General features: G+C 36.9%; 2 protein-coding genes across 4 annotated transcripts; both read left to right on the forward strand.

The window, feature by feature from the left end:
- The first annotated feature begins 24 nt into the window (after nt 1-24).
- drc3 (dynein regulatory complex subunit 3) lies at nt 25-6,949 on the forward strand. Its single transcript, XM_027139005.2, has 13 exons — nt 25-534; nt 1,537-1,707; nt 1,808-1,924; nt 2,040-2,206; nt 2,958-3,104; nt 3,990-4,109; nt 4,616-4,728; nt 5,315-5,489; nt 5,595-5,717; nt 5,986-6,056; nt 6,159-6,282; nt 6,399-6,530; nt 6,696-6,949. Exons 2-13 carry the CDS (start codon nt 1,548-1,550, stop codon nt 6,792-6,794), a joined length of 1,548 nt encoding a protein of 515 aa, XP_026994806.1. The 5' UTR covers nt 25-534; nt 1,537-1,547; the 3' UTR covers nt 6,795-6,949.
- Nucleotides 6,950-7,857: 908 nt separating this feature from the next.
- On the forward strand, nt 7,858-17,801 carry gid4 (GID complex subunit 4 homolog). 3 transcript variants are annotated; one of them, XM_027139006.2, is made up of 6 exons: nt 7,859-8,239; nt 9,983-10,042; nt 10,323-10,430; nt 12,477-12,578; nt 14,162-14,292; nt 15,583-17,801. In XM_027139006.2, the coding sequence occupies exons 1-6, from the start codon at nt 8,051-8,053 to the stop codon at nt 15,644-15,646; spliced, it is 654 nt and encodes a 217-aa protein (XP_026994807.1). In that variant the 5' UTR covers nt 7,859-8,050; the 3' UTR covers nt 15,647-17,801. The 3 variants fall into 3 exon arrangements, with proteins under 3 accessions (XP_047657250.1, XP_026994807.1, XP_026994808.1); XM_027139007.2 differs by having other exon boundaries at nt 17,361-17,801; XM_047801294.1 differs by lacking the exon at nt 9,983-10,042 and having other exon boundaries at nt 7,858-8,239.
- Nucleotides 17,802-19,272: the final 1,471 nt, after the last annotated feature.

The following is a 19,272-nucleotide window of genomic DNA, read 5'->3' on the forward strand; positions in this document are numbered from 1 at the left end:
TTCACTGAGTGATCATAATGCTTGTCAATCAAACATCGAAGGCTATCCATGATACCTTCACAGGCTTCTCAACTGTAAAACCGATTTCTAAGTACTAGTGTAATTATTTGTATTCACCTGAGAGTGCGCCTAGGTTAACTATATTAAACTGAATAAGATTATGTAAGGAACATAATATGATGTGCTTTTATCGGACAATAAGCAACAGTGGAATGGGGCTTCTTATAAAAGCATGTCCGGTAGTTTTTCTTAAACTGAATACAGTACAAAGTTTATATATTTACGATTTGTACTTTGTTACCACCAGTAGTTGTTACTAGTTAAGAATTGTGCCCCATAATAACAACCATATGCCACTTAAAGATTACGCTTTTCCGTGTAAATATGCACACAGCTAACATTTAAACATCACCCGTTAAAGAACCAGAACAACGTTTCACGCTGTTGAAGGCACCCTAGGAATAAGATTCGTTGCTACGCAACAGCTGGTCTAACGCCACGACACAGCTTCCTATGTAAATAGAAACAAAATATGTAAGTTACTTTTTGTTTACTTAGACTTTTACTTTTTTTTTCTTAATATTACTTATGTATAATATATTTAAAGTATTTTGAGTGTATTTCAAGTTGCTAGTGTAGAAATTCTGCGTTAGAGAACTTGAATAGCGAGTTTACTTCATGACTAATGCACTGCATTCAATAGGCTTTAACACTAAACTAAGGAAAGTATTAAACGTTTTAATATATTCTGAAAATATATGTGTAGTATTAAATTATTAAACTGTTTTTTTGTAATAGAAATAGTAAAAAAAACACTATAAATTATTACACAAGTTCGTTTTTTTTAACTTATTTCCAATCAGCTCTGAGAAACATTAACTATAGATAACAATTGTCAATTATAATTATAATTATATAACAATTATAGATAACAAATGTTTGTTGTCCTAAACATTTTACTGAACTCAATCCTCCTTTTTAAGTTATAATTGCATTTACGAATTTTGCAATAATTATATTTATTTATTTATTTATTTATTTATTTATTTATTTATTTATTTATTTTTGTTTGTTTGTTTGTTTGTTTGTTTTAATAGGTACATTAAGCTAAAAATTTAGATGCAGTCATGGAATAACGATGAAAAAACAAGAGAAACATTTCAGTTTTAAAATAACCTCTAGCTTTTCCTTGGAGAAAAATGTCAAAACTGCATCAAGAATTTTCCAGGCTGCTACAAAGCCCAAATCCTTTAATACCTTTAATGACTTCTTGAATCAACACAGATAGCCTGTGGGCCAAAATCTAAAAATAAATGTTGCATTTTAACTAAAGAGACTGATTTTCAAGGGTGTTTATAAAAGCTATGAGGACATATGGTAACAATACATATACAGTATGTGTGTATATTGTGTAATAACCAGGTTATTAATCAGAATCAGAATTGCCAGGTACTGCAGGGTCTAGGAATCTGTCTGGGTGTGTTAGTGCATATTAAAAAACACAATGTGTTAATGTAACCTGTCACACTTTGGCAGCATCTTCAAAAATGAGCGGACCATATGCTATAAAGGAATCCAGTGTAATTGATGAGGAAATGCTGGAAAAGGCAGTTGAGGAGCAGGGACCACCAGGGAAGGCTGGACTTATAGCCAAAGAAGAGGGCTTAAAATATGACAAAGTGTCTCAACTGCACCTGGACTACAGAAGTAAGATTTAAACATACTGAGGTCCATTGTTACATGTCAGTTATGCTATATACAACATTTATTGCCTGCATGATGGTGGTATTTTACTGTGATTCTTCAGAGATCTTAAAGATAGAACATTTATGGCAGTTTACATCTCTAACCAAGCTTCAGCTCGACAATAATATCATTGAGAAGATTGAGGGATTAGAAGAGCTTACTAACCTGGTATGGCTTGGTGAGTTCAGACTTTTATTGTTTTTATTCTAATTTTTTATTTTTAGAACTGTTAGATGTTTAAAAGTTCTGATTAGATTTTTTTAATCACGCTCATTCTTCCACCATTCTCTTAGATTTATCCTTCAATAATATTGAGGTGATTGAAGGGTTGGATACACTTGTGAAACTGCAGGACTTGAGTTTATTTAACAATCGAATTTCAATGATAGAGAACTTGGATGCTCTGCAAAACCTTGAAATCATCTCGCTCGGCAACAATTTAATCTCACAGCTTGAAAATGTAAGTCCAAAAGCTTTGAATAGTTCATGTTTTTACATTGCTTTCAATTACTGCATTTATGTTGTAAATTTGTGTATTGATTGAACGAATTTGGAATCACAGCTGCTTGTGTGGATAGTTTGACCTGGATACTGGACACTCAATCTATAGATTATAGATTGTCCAAAATAAGTGCGGGTAAATTAGTTGTTACAGCTAAAGCAGTAATGTATTACAACAAGCTTATTAATAAACGTCATCATTTGAATTAGATCCAACGCTAACCTCAGAGCTTTGCTGTCATCAATTAATAATTAGTAATAAAATATTCAGAGAGAGAGTGAGAGAGAGAATTATGTATTATTATAATACAGTACAAAGTTTGATAGTTTTGCAACACCAGTGGCATAAATGTAGTCTCTAGTGTTAGGATACATAGGTCACTTAATGTCTGGGAATTTCAGTGTAAATTTGCAATCAGCAAACATTTGACAATCATCCAATAAAGAACCAGCATGACCGTTGTTCATCTAAATCAGGATTTCTATAAAGCTGCTTTTTCAATCATGAGTTTCACCCCCACTCTGTTTTGGGTAATATACCAAATAACTGCTAATAATATACCTTGCCATATTTACAGAAAGACTTGTGGGATGGCTCTTGAGTAATGGCTCTTGAAGTTTGTATCATACTGCCAAGGATATTTTAACGTACCTAATATGTCATATTATAGAATAAATCAATCATGAGTTTCACCCCCACTCTGTTTTAGGTAATATACCTAAGAAAATTGAAGAACTTGCGCACACTTAACCTTGCTGGAAATCCAGTATGCAAAGATGAAAACTACAAAGTTTTTGTAGCTGCGTACCTGCCAGACCTGGTTTACATCGACTACAGGCTGCTAGATGAACAAACCGTGAGTTCAAAATTTATGTAACAAGTACACATTTTCTGAGTCAGTCAGTGCACAAATCTATGAGAAAACAAAGTGCACAAAACCACTAACTAACTATGAAAACCTGAAGCTCCAGAAACCAAAGCTCCAATTTACTCTCGAGCATTTCCTTGGTGGTCAATTGATTCAGTGAAAACAAGCACATTCTGCTAAAGTGTAGAAAAAATATGTGTGCTATTAATCGTTGTTTCTATTACAATTCTGTAATGCTAAAACTTATGCAAGAAATAAAATAAACATGTCAGGGCATGTATAGCACAATAATCAACATGGAACACCATTACCATGACACGTCCCAAAGTATTTCATTCATCTTATACCATAGCAATTTCACAACGATTCCATATTTATTTATTAAAGAACATTGTGGTATTAATTTTAATTAGTTATCAGTTATGTTTGATGTTGGGGAGCCTCTGTGACACAGATTATTTGGTGTTATCAGCTATAAACAGTCATTTTCTCTTCAGGCTCTCTGTTTTGAAGTTTATAAGATAAAAATCGTATTAACAAAGAAACAGGGCAGTGTATAATCTTCTGTCCTCAAGAATTTCCTGTCAGAAAACTTAAAAGACTGACAGTGAAAATAATTGCTTCCATAAATGCTACATAACAGAAAACCTCACCATATATACACACACCGAGAAACTGTTTATCTACTGTTACTAATAAAAACATATATTAATACAATCCTTAGATTTGGATTATGTTTCGAACTATCAGAATGAAGTATTCAAAGCGCTGTGTTATAATATTAAACATATGGGAAGTATTTTGTGTTTACGTTGAGTATTGGCTGAAATGTGCTTTTTTCCTCGTTTTTTCCGATCTCTGCTCTATCCAAAGCGAGAAAAGGGACAGTACCAGTATCAGACTGCAATTGAGAAGATAAAACAAAATGAACTTGATGAGCAGAAGGCCAAAGAGGTTCAGGAAGCTACAGAACAAGAGCTTCAGATGCATAAGGTGACAATAGTTCTATCTGTCTGTCTGTCTGTCTGTCTGTCTATCACGTTTCAAACATCTCAGTTTATTTAGCCCCATTCTAGCCTGCCATCCTAGCCTAATACCTTGGTGAAATGCTAGCAAACTGTTAGGTACAATGTCAGGAGTGGGATATGAGTGGGATTCTGAGATACACTCAAAATAACTGATAGTTACTACTAGTTATTCCAAATAACTGCTAATAATATACCTTGCCATATTTACAGAAAGACTTGTGGGATGGCTCTTGAGTAATGGCTCTTGAAGTTTGTATCATACTGGCAAGGATATTTAAAAGTACCTAATCTGTCATATAGAATAAATACATATTGCAATGTCATCACTGCTAGCCTAGCACTGGGCTAACAGTTTCATGTTATCAACAGAGTGTCTGCGGTCGATACGATGGAGGTGACGTCGTTTACCAAATGACAGCTTACAATTACAGTACAAGCCTTATCATTACAATTTTTGTGTCTCTCTTGTAGGATGCATTTGTGGAATATTTGAATGGGTCTCAATTATTCGACAGCATGTTTGCTGGTGATGTTGAAGCTTCTAAGCTGGCACACCTTCCTGGAATTGCTTCATTACTGGAATCATATCCTTTGCATTTTGCTTCATCATTGTGCTTTCATCAGACTCAGAATGATGTTATGCATTTAAACACTGCTTACATTCTCTGAGCCTTTTTCTGATCCCTGACAGAATTTCAGCTCGGTACATCGAGTAGATTCAGTGGATGTCAAATCAACATCATGGCTGCTTACAACATCAGCAGAAAAAAAAAACACTTCTTATCAGTTACACTGTAAAGTGTATATATATTTAGAACATACAGATATGTAAGGTTGTTTAATCTATAACACTGACTATACATTTTCCTACATTTCACTAATATTCATTATTCAGCGCCTTTTTTTTCTCTTATAGTAGCTCAAACACACAGAGGTGTAAAAGAAAAAAGGACGTAATTCCAAGATTGAATTTTAAATGAAGTTGTATGCAGCATACGGCTACACTATGCAGGACCAGAGCTGCGCAACCCTGCCTCTTTTTAGGCTTTGTCATTAGGTGGGTCAAATTGTAAGGAAGCACAGATGAAGTACACAAAAGGCTGTAAATATTACAAATGGCAGCTTTAAAGACAGCATCTTACAATGCATCAAACTTAACTACATTAAAACATACCAGACAAAGTTGGAGGCATTTTGTGTGCAGATTTTTGAAGCAGGTTTAACCCAGAAAACACAAAGGCAGAATGAGGTGGAGTGCTTCTTCACCTGTTTGCAAAAGGCCATGGCTGACAATCAGCAGAGAGGAGCTCAAATAGTAGCTGACTTTGAGAGGTCCAGGAGACAGGTGGGTTGCTTTTTTAACTCTGCCATAAGCAGACAGAAGACATTAACTGAAACTGCTTTTAATGCCACACATAAATAACCCACACACCAGTCTCTTCTGTCGTAGGTGATGGTCGAGATTCAGCAGGCAGCAGATCACAGTTTATTGAAGGACAGAGTCAGAAATGAGATTATGCAGATTCGTGACACTCTCCTGACTCTGGAGCTGCAACAAGTGGCTCAGTTAGAGGTACGCTGCACAAGATACTACTGATATATTACTGACATCTAACCCTAGAGCTGTCAGTTTACTGTTGGATATACATATAAGAGGAATAAAGCATTTTGAAAGAGTTGTTATAGGAAAATTATTAACCACAGCATTTCCCATCATGTGAATTAGGCCTGGCGCTGCATGTTCACCTTAAAACAACAAATTGATAATAACTTCATTTATTTCTGTGTCCTATAATCATTTAACTGTACATATATAATTATGTGTATCTCTCTTTTCTCAGGAAATTATTAAAGACTTTGAGAGAAACATCACAGACATGGTTGGAGTGTTTACCGAATATGTGCAAGGCATATATCCTTTTAACAAAACAAAACAAAACAAAATCCAGTCGTGAATCTAATCTAACTTTAATGTCAAACTTTAACAAGTGTACCTTCTTTAACTCTGATGCACATTTGCTCAGTGTCGAGATCTGGAGAACCTCCATCATGAGAAAGTGCTCGAGACTTCTATGGCAAGACTGGAGAGAGTGGCTAAGAATGAAATGGAGGAGGATTTGCCTGATGAGGTTCACTTGGTTAGTAGAACAACATACAGTTCTGAATGCTTTTAGCTTCTAGATACATGGATTATTACAGAACAATATCACGTCATTAGAGAAGGCATCTGGTCTCATTGCTCAGTGTTGTCTAGCTCTTTGTGGACAAAGACACATTGATGAATGCCGTCAGTGTGTCACATGACGTACACCTGCTGAAGATCGACAACAGAGAGGATGAGCTCCTGACACGGATCCACAACTGGATGGGTGCACTTTTGAAATCGGTAGGAAAGAGTCAGAAAATTATTAAATATTTAACTTACGCAGTTCTTTGGTGATACAGGGAATAATAAGTGTATCATATTACAATGCACATGGGATTTAGAGACCTGCACTACAATTGCACTACAAATGTTGTTTTGAAATAAAATACATTTTTGTGTTAACAGATACATGATGATGAGGCTAAAAGGAATCGCAAGCGCATCTCAGAAATCCATAAATATGTTGATTATGCTGTGGACCAGCTGGAGGAGACACTTGCCTGAATACCAGAAGCAGAGCAGAACTGAGACAACATTTCAGGCTGGGAGTCTGACACCCACCACAGGCCACTTACTGTACTGACTAAACAGATTCATTATATTTTGTGGGTAGAAATTGAGAATAAAACAATAATAAACATGTGAAGATTTGGAAAATATATTCTCTGGATTTTTTAATGCTGAAAAGGGTAAGTAGGTGTTTAATAGCCCAGTTATCACTACAGTGTACTCCATTAAATATTCATTCATTCATTCATTCATTCATTCATTCATTCATTCATTTTCTACCGCTTTGGGGAGCTCCATTAAATATTCCAAGGTTTATTTTATTTAATTTATTTAATTTAATTTTATTTTTGCTGTGCAATTCTGCCATCTAAAGGGCATAAAAGGCGTTGCAATCAAATACATAAATTTTCACGAGTTCCCTTTTTCCATTCTTTTGAATTCATGTGATTTCACTTAATATGTCTGTGTAACTTACAAAACATATAACATATCACATTGGTGGCCTGACTAGCAAGCTCATTAACTGGCAGTTCTATTACATTTGTAGGCTGTATATATAGTTTTTAAAAAGAAAAACAAATTAAAATGTTTACACACACACACACACATTTTAATTTTCTATGGAGAAAACGTCACAGCTTTCAGAACGTTGAGGGAATGTTTCTTGTTGGTTTTCAAAACTTTCTGAAATCTGATCTTTTGGTTTCTGTTCCTATATTAAACCTATTTAATATAATAATAAAGATGTTTTTATTAACAGTGTAATACAAACATGGCGCCTTACTTTACACCGTGAAACAATGTTAGAATATCGTATTTTAGTAATTAATAATAATACCTAAACGCAAACGGTCATTGGAGAAAGTTGTCTTTAAAGTCACCGGGGCTTTTAGGGGGAAAAGCGTTTACTTTGTTAATACAGTCCTTTAGTATTCATTTCTGGGCTCTGCACTTCTCAAAACTACATCTCCCAGAATGCTGTTCTTCAAACGGCGAATCAGGATCGCGTTCTTCTAACACGTGACACGTCTCTATCCAATCAGGAGAAATGTTGGTTTTTAACGTCCCCATTCCTTGATAGATGCCGAGCGACCGAAGGCGCGTCTGCCAGGAGCGGACCAGAGCTCTCTGAATTAACACGCAACACCGCCCCATGTGTCAGTTTTATATATCTTGTTGAATTCGATCCGTGACTCTGAGTCGGGGTTCACCCCGCCGAAGCGATCAAAAACAACAACCACAACAACAACATGCCGGTTCGTACCGAGTGCTGTGTTGCTTCAGCAGCGGCCTGTGTGTCCTCGGCCTCTCTTGTTCCGCCGCCCCCAATCAACACACAGCAGCCCGGCGTGGCCACATCGCTCCTGTACAGCGGCTCTCAGTTCCACGGCCACCAGAAGAGCAAAGGCAACTCCTACGACGTCGAAGTGGTTCTACAGGTAACCATGGTTACATTGTACTTAGCATGTCCTTAGCATAACCTGGTTTTGCTAGTTAACTATCTAGCTAGTTTCATTTCGTAACCCAGGTAGTTGTTCCTGACATCTGTCGTTACAGTTAGTAAGCTAACTCGTGTCGGTAACAGTTTAACCTAACAGCTTGACTAGCTGGTTAACTAACAACTCACGCTAGTTTGCCGACTTCACACGTTAGAGCTAAGTGTTGTTGCTAACGCAAGTTGTGAGTCAGTTCGTGCTGTGTGTCACAAGACAGACACGTTTTCTGACCTGTGCGGATATGAAACAGGTCAGATGTTAACGTTACTTCGTTAAACATGGCCGATTAGACAGGCGACGTGTTTGAGACACGTTATCGCCTTGACTTACGTGTGTGTGATTAGTAAGTGCGTGATTAGTGCTTTGGGCTTCATTCATACTGCAGACAGAAGTGCCTCAAGTCAAATATTCTTCCATCATGCAGCACAGGTCTGGTTTTTTTAAACACACACACACACACACACACACACACACACACACACACACACACACACAGAGTGATGTGGTAGCTCAGTGGTTAAGCTGTTCAACTACTGATTGGAAGGTCATTGGTTCGAATCCCAGGTCCCCCAAGTTGCCACTGTTGGGCAAGTTGCGATTAACCCTCATTTGCTCAGATGTATAAACTGAAGTAAAAAAAATGTAAGTCACTCTGGATAAGAGTCTCCTAAATGCTGTAAATGAAATAAAATGAAACACTGATTTGGGTCATTATGGCTATATTAATTCTGCAGATAAGTCACAACAAATCTGAATTTTTTTTTGTTCATAGGAGACCAAGTTTTTATTTATCAAAGTGTTAAACAGCAAAAGAAAAAACCCTAAACAAACAGCAATTTGGACCCTTTTAATATTAAGAACTAAAATTCAGTACAAAGCTCATATGTACCCAGGTAGCCTCAGTCTGAATGAATGCCACCTTAATGTTTCTACAAGATTATTGTGATTACACAGTCAGCTCACGCAGTTATTTTGTAAATTTGCTTCTTTTAAATAGCCAAAATCCTCATGAATTAAAGCCAAAAGAACAAAATCTGCACATGTATTCTACCGTCGAGCGTGTGTGTTTTAGGGTATTATCATTTCAAAAGGTTTTTTTTTTTTTTTTTTACTAACTAGATGTATAAACCGTTTCAATTCACCTCCAACGCACATAATGTGATGCTGGTAATATTAGCAGAATGTGGTGAATTTTAAAAATGTTGACATAAATCACACTATGGATTCATTTAAAAATTTGTTTCTAAGATGTCTTCTCCACTGTGTCGTTGGCTTAAATGTTTTCTCATCCGGTGTCTGCGCCTTGTAGCTCACTTCTGCTACGTAAGCAAAGCTGTGATTGTTGAGTGCATGAAGTGTCCACTTTTGCACATTTAGTTTCTTCAGTTGAATAAGTGCACCATCCTGGTTCTGAAATTGCACTTGAACATTGATTCTGGGACTTTTCAGTGTGAACACATGACTCACTATTTACACTACAAAATGGAGCAGTTTAGTGCATAAGCATGTGATTTGGGATGCACTTAAAATATCTTCTATCTCATATACTGTGATATTTCTAGCCATCACTCATGTAAAAACCATAGGAACAGCATACAAATCCTAAGCAAACAACTTTGTTCAGTTCATCGCAGTTTTTGCAATAGATCCCATTTTTGTTCGTTTTTTCCCCCCTTCTGGTTTTAGTACGTAACGATGGAGGACTCGTACCTGTGCGGATATCTCAAAATCAAGGGGCTGACTGAGGTGAGGCGACTTTCACATCCTAATGAATGTGAGTTAAGGTCTGCTTTTCTAAACATGGCCTTTAGTATGGATTTAGGTTTAATTCACTTCCTGATGTGGTCCAGAAATCCACCGGGGCACAGATTATATTTTCAGCATGAGGGATGCTGCTATCAAGAGTTTTGGGAACACAGAGTGTACTTTGCAGTACCTTATGCTTAAGGGTGTTCAGCTATACTGACACATTATTTAAATGGGTTTTGGGTCTGTGAGTTAAGCTCTGCACATTTTCTCTGTGTAGGAATATCCCACCCTGACCACTTTCTTTTCCGGGGAGATCATCAGTCAGAAACGGCCTTTTCTAACCAGGAAGTGGGACGCAGATGAGGATGTCGACCGCAAGCACTGGGTAATGAATCTGAATTTGTTCTTTAAGACTTTGCCATTTGAGGAGTCACAAATACGGCTGTATTTTAAATAGTAGTTTTTCCAGTCTACTGTAGCCCGAAACTGCAACGAGTGTGTTACGTTATTTTATCCTGCTATTTGTTTTCTTTGGGCCAAACACATTAGATAATTCAAGCTTTAGGGCAAGCGGTCATATTGATTTAGAGACATGCTTCAAATATGTATCTACTTTTACGAAGTGGGATCAAAACACTGGACGCATCTAATAATGCCAACATTATCACACAGAATTGTGCAGTGAATACAAATCTATATGTTCTATACAGGATTCCGGATTAATATTTACACACTTCTAACCTGCTTCATTAAAGGGCTTTTCCAGGAGGTGTTTCTTAAACGTCGAAACTAGATGAACCTCCTCACTGTTTATTTTAAGCTGTAAACGAAAGCTGTTTGTTTGGAGAATCAAACATATTTTAAACCTTTTTAAAACTACTATGAGTCTATCAATTGATGGTTATGATGCAAAAAAAAATTATGTTGATCGGAGGATTATGGTATAATGGATATATTAGGATTATGGTTCAAGCCCCAGCACTGCCAAGCTGTCACTGTTGGGCCCTTGAGCAAGGCCTTTAACCCTCAATGCTCCAGGGGTGCTGTATCATGGATGACCCCGTAATCTGACCCCAACTTCAAAAAGAAAAACAAACAAACTGGAATATGCTGAGAGAGAATTTCACTGTACTGTAATGTATATGTGACAAAATAAAAGCTTCTATATTAATTATGCACCTCATGCAGTTGCAGCATTTGAACACCAGAGGGCCAAATCTACTCAACCCATAGAGTTTAAATAAAGTGTCCCAAAAGTCCCCAAGTATATTGGAGAAATTTGCTTACAAAACATTCTCTCCGTGTTCGCTATTAGTTTAGAGTCATGTTAAAACATTTGCTGTTCTGAATGCAATGCATTCCTTGAAACCGTCTCTGTGCGGTATATTTTCATAGAACACCATATTTTTCTTTTGTCGAATGCATTCTTAAAAAAAAAGAAAGAAAAATCTAAAAACTAAGTATGCATGTTTCCCTCTTTCTCATTTTGCTCATATGCTGGGCTCAATAGCATTGGAACACAACGACCAGCAACATTATAGCTTATATAGTTACACAACCGTGTTATAACAGTTTGTCTTTAGTGGCTTTCACCTGACACCAGAACACAGTGCTGTGATCTCTGGTGCCCAAGATAAAGGTCATGACCCTCAGGCATTTTAGTGTCACATTTAGGCAGAGTGACGCTTCAGATGCTGCTTTTTATTTTTTGTTAATCATTATACCTGGGTTAGAGACGTTATTTACTCAAGCAACTTTTGGGGAGACGTTTATTTAGGATTTTATTTCTTTATTATTTTTTTATTTATTTTATCTTTCAGAATAAAAAAAAAGAAAAATACATTTGGAATCAGTAATAAGTCAAACATCAACTATTATTAAAAATGACCATTAGCATTTTGTATTTAATCTAAATGGTGTGTCCACGTATTTGGCTTGTAATTTCATAACGAGTATTAACTTGAATGTAACTAAGAGCAATTGTTGAGTTCTGTGAATAAACATGGAGAACTGTCACCATTGCACTATTACAGTAAAGGTGCTGCTAGAACTTTCTTTGCTGTTCTGCCGAAACTGGTAGAAACGGACACGTTTGTGTTCGTCTGTGTTGCTAACACAAGCACAAAGTGTTCTCTGTGAAAGAGTCTCAGTTCTTTAAAGCTAAATTTATGACTCTGTTGGAAGAGAATATGAAAATGTTTGCCGTGAAATTGACCACGCATGCGCCTCAATACCGCTATATTATTATTATTATTATTTTTTTATTATTATTAGGTGTTTTGATTGAGCGTGGTTCTTTCATGGGCATCGTCAGAGAAACCTGCGCATACACTCTATACCAATCGGACAAGAGGTTATGTTGAAAATGGCTGGAGTATTCCTGTAATAATGGACTGAAATTTGCAATTTGTTTTGTTTTGAATATCCACAGGGCAAGTTTCAGGCGTTTTATCAGTATGCAAAAAGCTTTAACTCGGACGACTTTGACTACGAAGAACTCAAGAACAGCGACTTTGTCTTCATGCGGTGGAAGGTACAGTATATTTAGATTGTTGTCTGGCTTGTGGTGTGAGTAAACTGTTAATAAGTTGTATCGAATGGTGTCACAGGAGTCGCGGTGTTCATCTTTTTGGTGTCAGTTTTTGTTTTTTTTTTCCTTTTCAGAATTGAGATGAGTGACATTCAGGGTCCAATGATCTGATGAGTAACATGTATTTTGAAAATGTTTGCATTGCTCTAGCAGACCATGGTAGCTGCATTTTCTTAGCGAATGTTTGCATTTGTACTTTGAGATGCGGATTAAACAATAGCCTGTTTTCTGTAAGTGGCTCTGGTTAAAGGTATCTACCAAATGCCGTAAATGCTAAAAATGGCATGAAGGACGTTGCTCCAAATGAAATGGAAATGAGCTAAACTAACACCCGGTCATATAATCAGTCGTGTGCAGCCACGACACACTCACCTCATTCATCCATTTATTTAATATTTTAGTGGATCAGTCATTGGAAATTGTACTTAATAGTAGTTATTTGTCAGTATCAGATTTCAAGCCAATAAGAAACCAGTACATTAAAAAAAAGGAACTCCATGAAATCTACCCTGTTCAGTTCCTTCATTTGTCTTTGAGTCCAAACAGAACGCAAGATGCCGTATCAAATTAAAATGTGTTTGTATAGCACTTTTAACAATGGACATTGTCTCAAAGCAGCTTTACAGAACATAAACATAATACAAAATATATGTTCATATATATTCATTCATATATGGATTATTTTATATATTCATTCATATATGGATTGTTTTATATATTCATTCATATATGGATTATTTTTAAAAATTCAAGATTAATATTAGACTTGTATTTAAATGCGTTTGTGTTAATCCTCAATAAACAATAAATCCTCAGGTGACTGAGGCGACTGTGGCGAGGAAAAACTCCCTTTTGATAAAAGAGGAGGAAACCTTGAGAGGAACCAGACTCATCAGTCTGGTACATCCTTACTTGCCTCAGGATCCTCACATTGTTGGCCTCATCTCAATGAAGGTCAAAAATCTTCATGACACAGAACACAACTGGAGCTGTTACAATGTCTGGATGTCTCGGGATGGGTAGAGAGAGAAGCAGTGGAGAGGAATTAGCTTAGCTGCTGTTCATAATATTAGCAAGCACTACATGATAATGTGCATTTATCAGACTCTCAAGACTTACACATGCGATCCTACTGAACACGTGATTTCCCAACAAGAACTTTAAGCATACGCTAACAGATTGGATTGGATTGTGCAACACCAGGACAAATCCTAGACTACTTATTAAATGTGAAAGTGAAGGATCTCGTATGGCTCTTGTTAACCTTGTTGAAAAAATATAACTTTTTATTATTGTAATACTGTAAGAATTAGTTTTACTTGAGACATTGAAAAGAGACATTGATACTGGCATGGCATTAAAATAATCAATAAATAAATAACAAATAAATGTCCAAAGGCGAACCGATGCGGTTCGAATCAAATTGCACCAAGAATCAAATTTCGATCTTAATGTATTACATTGTGCATCTCTTACAAATGAGGACGATTTTATATTTTTAAGAAGTCTCCCTCTCTCTATTGCAGGAGCAGTTTCTAGTCCCAGACCACACAATCAAAGACATCAGCGGTGCTTCCTTTGCTGGTTTCTACTACATCTGCTTCCAGAAGTCCACAGCCACCATCGAGGGTTTCTACTACCACAGAAGCTCTGAATGGTACACTTTCCTCTTGACTAGCAGTGTCTCTTTTTTTGGAGCATCTGGTGGATATTTAAATGCAGTACACTGACACCAGGCATCAGATTGTAGAAGCCTTTATTTTGTCACATATACATTACAGCACAGTGAAATTCTTTTCTTTGCATATCCCGATTGTGGGTCAGCCATGATCTGCTGTGCCCCTGAGCAATGACGGTTAATGGCCTTGCTCAAGAGCCCAACAGTGGCAGCTTGGCAGTGCTGGGGCTTGAACTCTAATTCTCCAGTCAACAACCCAGAGCTTTAACCGCTTGAGCTGCCCCACTGCCCCTAGGCATTATGTCATTCAATTTTAAAATTCTTTAAAATATAAAATCCAGTCTAAAAAATGTTCATCTAAAGGCTGTTTTCTGTGCTCGTCACACACACTATGCTCAGTTTAGCTGCTGTAACAAGCTCATCTCCTTTATGGGATCAATGCCGAGGCATTTTTGATTCACGGCAGCACCAAAGCCACTAATTGAATTGCTAATTATAAACGTTCCCAGATGCAGGAGCACAATTTTGAGCTCTATCTCATTCCTGCATGTTTAGTGCAAGCTTACACATCATGAGCAGATGTCACAATGAACAATGTCTTACAATATTCCATTCTAGGATCTCTCTGAAAAGTCTTCTCAAAGCTACGGCATGCTTAATGTTTCTCAGGATATAGTAACAGCTGGTCATGAAATTATAAACAAGGGCTAAAAGTCTGTTACCTCCGAAAAGCATGACAATGAATCTATCAGGTTTGAGCAATGCACAATATCACAAACTATCTAGCAGCGACATAAACGGAAATGTACACACGCACTTAATAACCTTAAGTGAACTAGCATGAGGATGCGGTTTTGATAGAGACTACAAAGCACATCCTCGATCAGAGCAAATCTATGAGGCGTTCCATTCACCGTCACTGGCAGGCTGTCTCAGGGTACAAGAAAGGTACACATCATGACTGTTGGCTGATCCTGATTCAGTGGCTGTCTTCATACTACTGCCAAAGACCTACCGCTTCCTGAAATACGTAAACACTCGTGCTGTAAATGTAAAGGATGGCGATGTTGTGATTGCTTTACTTTAAGATGTTTAATAACACCAAAAAAGCTGATGTAGATGCCAGGAATAAACCTCTTTACCACTAAAAGCCCTTTCAGACCAGCCGACCAGCTACTTCCTTTTTTTGTTTGTTTTTTTGTTACCTCACTTGTCTATTCTTGGTTTTTCTCATCCATGGACATGATCTCTGTACGTTTGTCTCTGCAGGTACCAGTCACTAAACCTCACTCATGTTCCTAAACACAGCGCGCCAATCTACGAGTTCCGGTGACACTAAAGCCCTCTCAGGGGGAAACTTTGAACAGAGATAAATAACAAAAACACTGGTCTCAAGGGAACGATGCAGAACTGCCTAATCATGCCAAGTACTCAGTCATTTTCTCTCACAACGGAGTGAATGACAAAGACGGACATGCGGAAGGAAGAAATCTTCAAAGGCCATAAGCAGATCGTTGTGATGGATTGTAGGATTTACAACAGCGTATTTTTTTGTTTTAGTTTGTTTTTGGATTGTTTCGTTTTTTTTTCTCCCATTATCATTACTTTCATTTTGCCTCCAGGTTTTTAAAAGCCTCCATCTGTCCTTTTGCCATCTTAATTATTGAAACTTTTTAGCCTGTGTTTTGAGATTCAAATATCTCTTAGTTTTCTTTTTCCACACACGTTTAGCATTTAAGGTTTTTTTGTTTTGTTTTGTTTTGTTTTTCCACCAGGGCAACTGGATCATTAGGCCAGAAAAAATATAGATAACTAAATGCATGTAGCCAAATTCTTTCCAATCAGACTGTCTGAAAGCAGCTGGATGTCTTTGAGAGAGATGAGGTTTAAAGTGTACATCATTACTACACGCCTCAGTGACTTGGGCATCGGAGTCTGTGTTTTCCGAGGTGGGAAGAACCTAAGAAGGATCAGAATGATGAGGTGCTTTAGTTTGTTAGAGAGATTGAATATAATTCTATATTTTCTAACAAATCTGATTCAGATGTTTTGACAGAGATATTTTATATCCCATGTTACTAGTTAGAAGCTGGTTAGGCTGAGCAGGTTTTTTTGGGGGGGTCAGGGATAAGCAGCTTTTGAGAAAAGCTAACCGACAATATTTTCTCCATTTTTCGCTATGCAACATAAAAATCTTAGCTCACCACTATTTCCCCCACACATTTATTTTCAACACACCACTGGTAGCATTTTTCACATAACTAATCACAACCAAATGAGTATTGCTTGGCTTGATAATCGGCTTATCAGCTCGGACGGACGGGATGATTTCTAATCCCGACTGCATGACGATTACAGAGTTCAAGCTGAGTGTTAATGTGCAAACAGGTGACAACGGCCTGATGGCAAACAAATGAAAGTTGTTTTTTTTTTTTTTTCTTAACCGGCTTTCAGGTAGCAGGCCTGGAGATACATACATTATATATTGAAATACATATATATATTCTATTACTAGCTATAACTATAAGATAAATTGTTCTGTTCTAAGCTGCAAAAAAAAGTTCAAACCTGCTTCAGAGATTTTTAAAGCAGAGATAGAAGTTGTGAACCGAAACGTTTCAAGTGTAACAGAACTAAATACCTGTTGCAGATAACTACAGCTTAGTCCTTTTAAGCTTTATTCAAACCCTTTTGCCTTAAATGTCAGCTGTTTGTATGTTATGGTTTTGAAAGTGTAGGAATGATTCCGGACAGGAAATGCATTACGTATTGGTGTTGGATTGTGTAAATAGGTCGCTAAGCAATTGCTGAGAGAAATCTATTTGCACACGGTCACAATACTCGGACGTACAATACAACGTGATCGGTCTCACTCCACGATCTACAAGCCCCATTTGTGTTTAGAGCTTTGTTGTTTTTTTTTGGAAACAGAAGAAGCATCTATGATCTGAGCAGAACAAACAGTAGATCTTGGTTTGCATACATTTAATCCCAGTTTTATATTAAGGCACCAATTCAATGTCTTTCCCGTAACTGTATTCTTTTAGATACAAAAGAAAATGCACACTTCCTCATAATCAGCACACTGAGATCACCGTATCAGTCATAACCGAGGAGCTTCTGATCGAGAGCCGCACGTGACGGACTACAAGCGTTTGAAGACTGTTTTATAAAAAGATACATGCAGGAATGTAAAGTGAAATGTTGACCCAAGAGTGGTATATATAAATATATATATAATAAAAGTTTGTGATGTAAATGGCCTGCTTCCTTCTAAACAGCATTTTAATTGCTAGATATAAAAATGATAAAAGATTTATAGCTATTTGAAGATGGAAGTGACACCTGCTTAAGACTACATGCTTGGGTTTTCACCCACCATTGAAGACTTCTGCATGGAGAACATGACCCAGGATCAGAGTTTACGTGCAGAACAAACAGATGAGCTTTGTTTAATTTGCAGTGAAATAAAAGATGCTGTTCAAAGACTTCTATCTTCTCTTTTTGTGTGGGAAAGTCTATAGGCCAATAATTGTGTTAAATCCTCTGGAGTGTTTTGTGCAATTACTGATAGTACACTGTGATTAGGATGATTTACAAAGCATCTCATGAATACTAAATATTATAAAAATAATAAGTACCACGTCAGGCTCCATCCTGTCTGCTTAAAACAACAATTTGAGGCTACAGTGGACACAAAATGAAAAAGACAATTATTCCAGTCTTCAGCTGTCTGGTATCAGTGAGCCTGTGACCTCTATAACCTGAGAATCCTGCTCTTGTCTTACAGGATATTTGCTTTCTGCTCTTTTATCCCATCTACCTGAAGGTTTGTTATGCATTCTGTGATGCATTTTTACTCTGGTTATGTGAGTTAACCCCTGCAGAACAGTCCCAGCTTTCTGATTATAATATATTATAATATAATTGTAATCCATCTGCTTAAAGGTTTGACGTGTCGTGCACACTGAGATGCTTTTCTGCTCATCACAATTGAGTGGTTATCTGAGTTACTGTAATCTTTTTGTCAGGTTGAAACGCTGGTTTTGTTTTTTCCTTTCTTTATTGTGCCTTTCGGAGTAAACAATAAGATGTGTGTAAAAATCCAAGTAGATCAGCAGTTAAAGAAATACTCAAAATAGCCAGTCTGGTCACAACATTCATGCTTCATTCAAGATCACTAAGATTTTCCCCATTCAGATGGTTAATGTGAAAATTACCCAACGTTGTAGCCCATGTATTGCATGATAAATGACACTGCTGCCACATGAATGGCTGTGAATAATTGTGTGTGTGTGTGTGTGTGTGTGTGTGTGTGTGTGTGTGTGTGTGTGTGTGTGTGTGTGTGTGTGTGTGTGTGTGTGTGTGTGTGTGTGTGTGTGTGTGCGCGTTTACAGAAATTTATATTGACCACTAGATAGAGCTGTTGTGTGTGTTTCATTTACACACTGGGCCTAACATGTATTATGGAAACAGTTTACTTACCTACATGAATCAGAATCAGGTTTATCGGCCATGTGTGTTGACACACACAAGGAATTTGTTTCCAGCTGTTTGTGCCTCTCAAAAGTACAGACATATACAAGACAAAACAGACATAACAGACTATACAAGACAAAACAGGCCATACAAAACAGACTATACAAGACAAAACAGACAAAACAGTCTATACAAGACACAACAAGAATGTGAGACTATATATATGAACGGTACATAACTACATGTATTAATATGTATATGGACCTTTTTATGAAGATGATGTTCGTTATCCTGCGAATCATACTTGTTAGAACATCTTGTTATCAACATTTTCAATTGAACATCCAAAAACTGGTTTAAGTTTAGATTTCTAGAAAGTCTAGATTTATCTATCCAAGTAAAAGCTTCATTTGTGCTTGTTTGCTTTTTTATTATTGTGTTTTTTTTCTGGATTTTCCTGTTATGCAATTCAATGCAATG

Source organism: Tachysurus fulvidraco, chromosome 15 (assembly GCF_022655615.1).
Source record: "Tachysurus fulvidraco isolate hzauxx_2018 chromosome 15, HZAU_PFXX_2.0, whole genome shotgun sequence".
NCBI classification, from domain to species: Eukaryota; Metazoa; Chordata; class Actinopteri; order Siluriformes; family Bagridae; genus Tachysurus; species Tachysurus fulvidraco.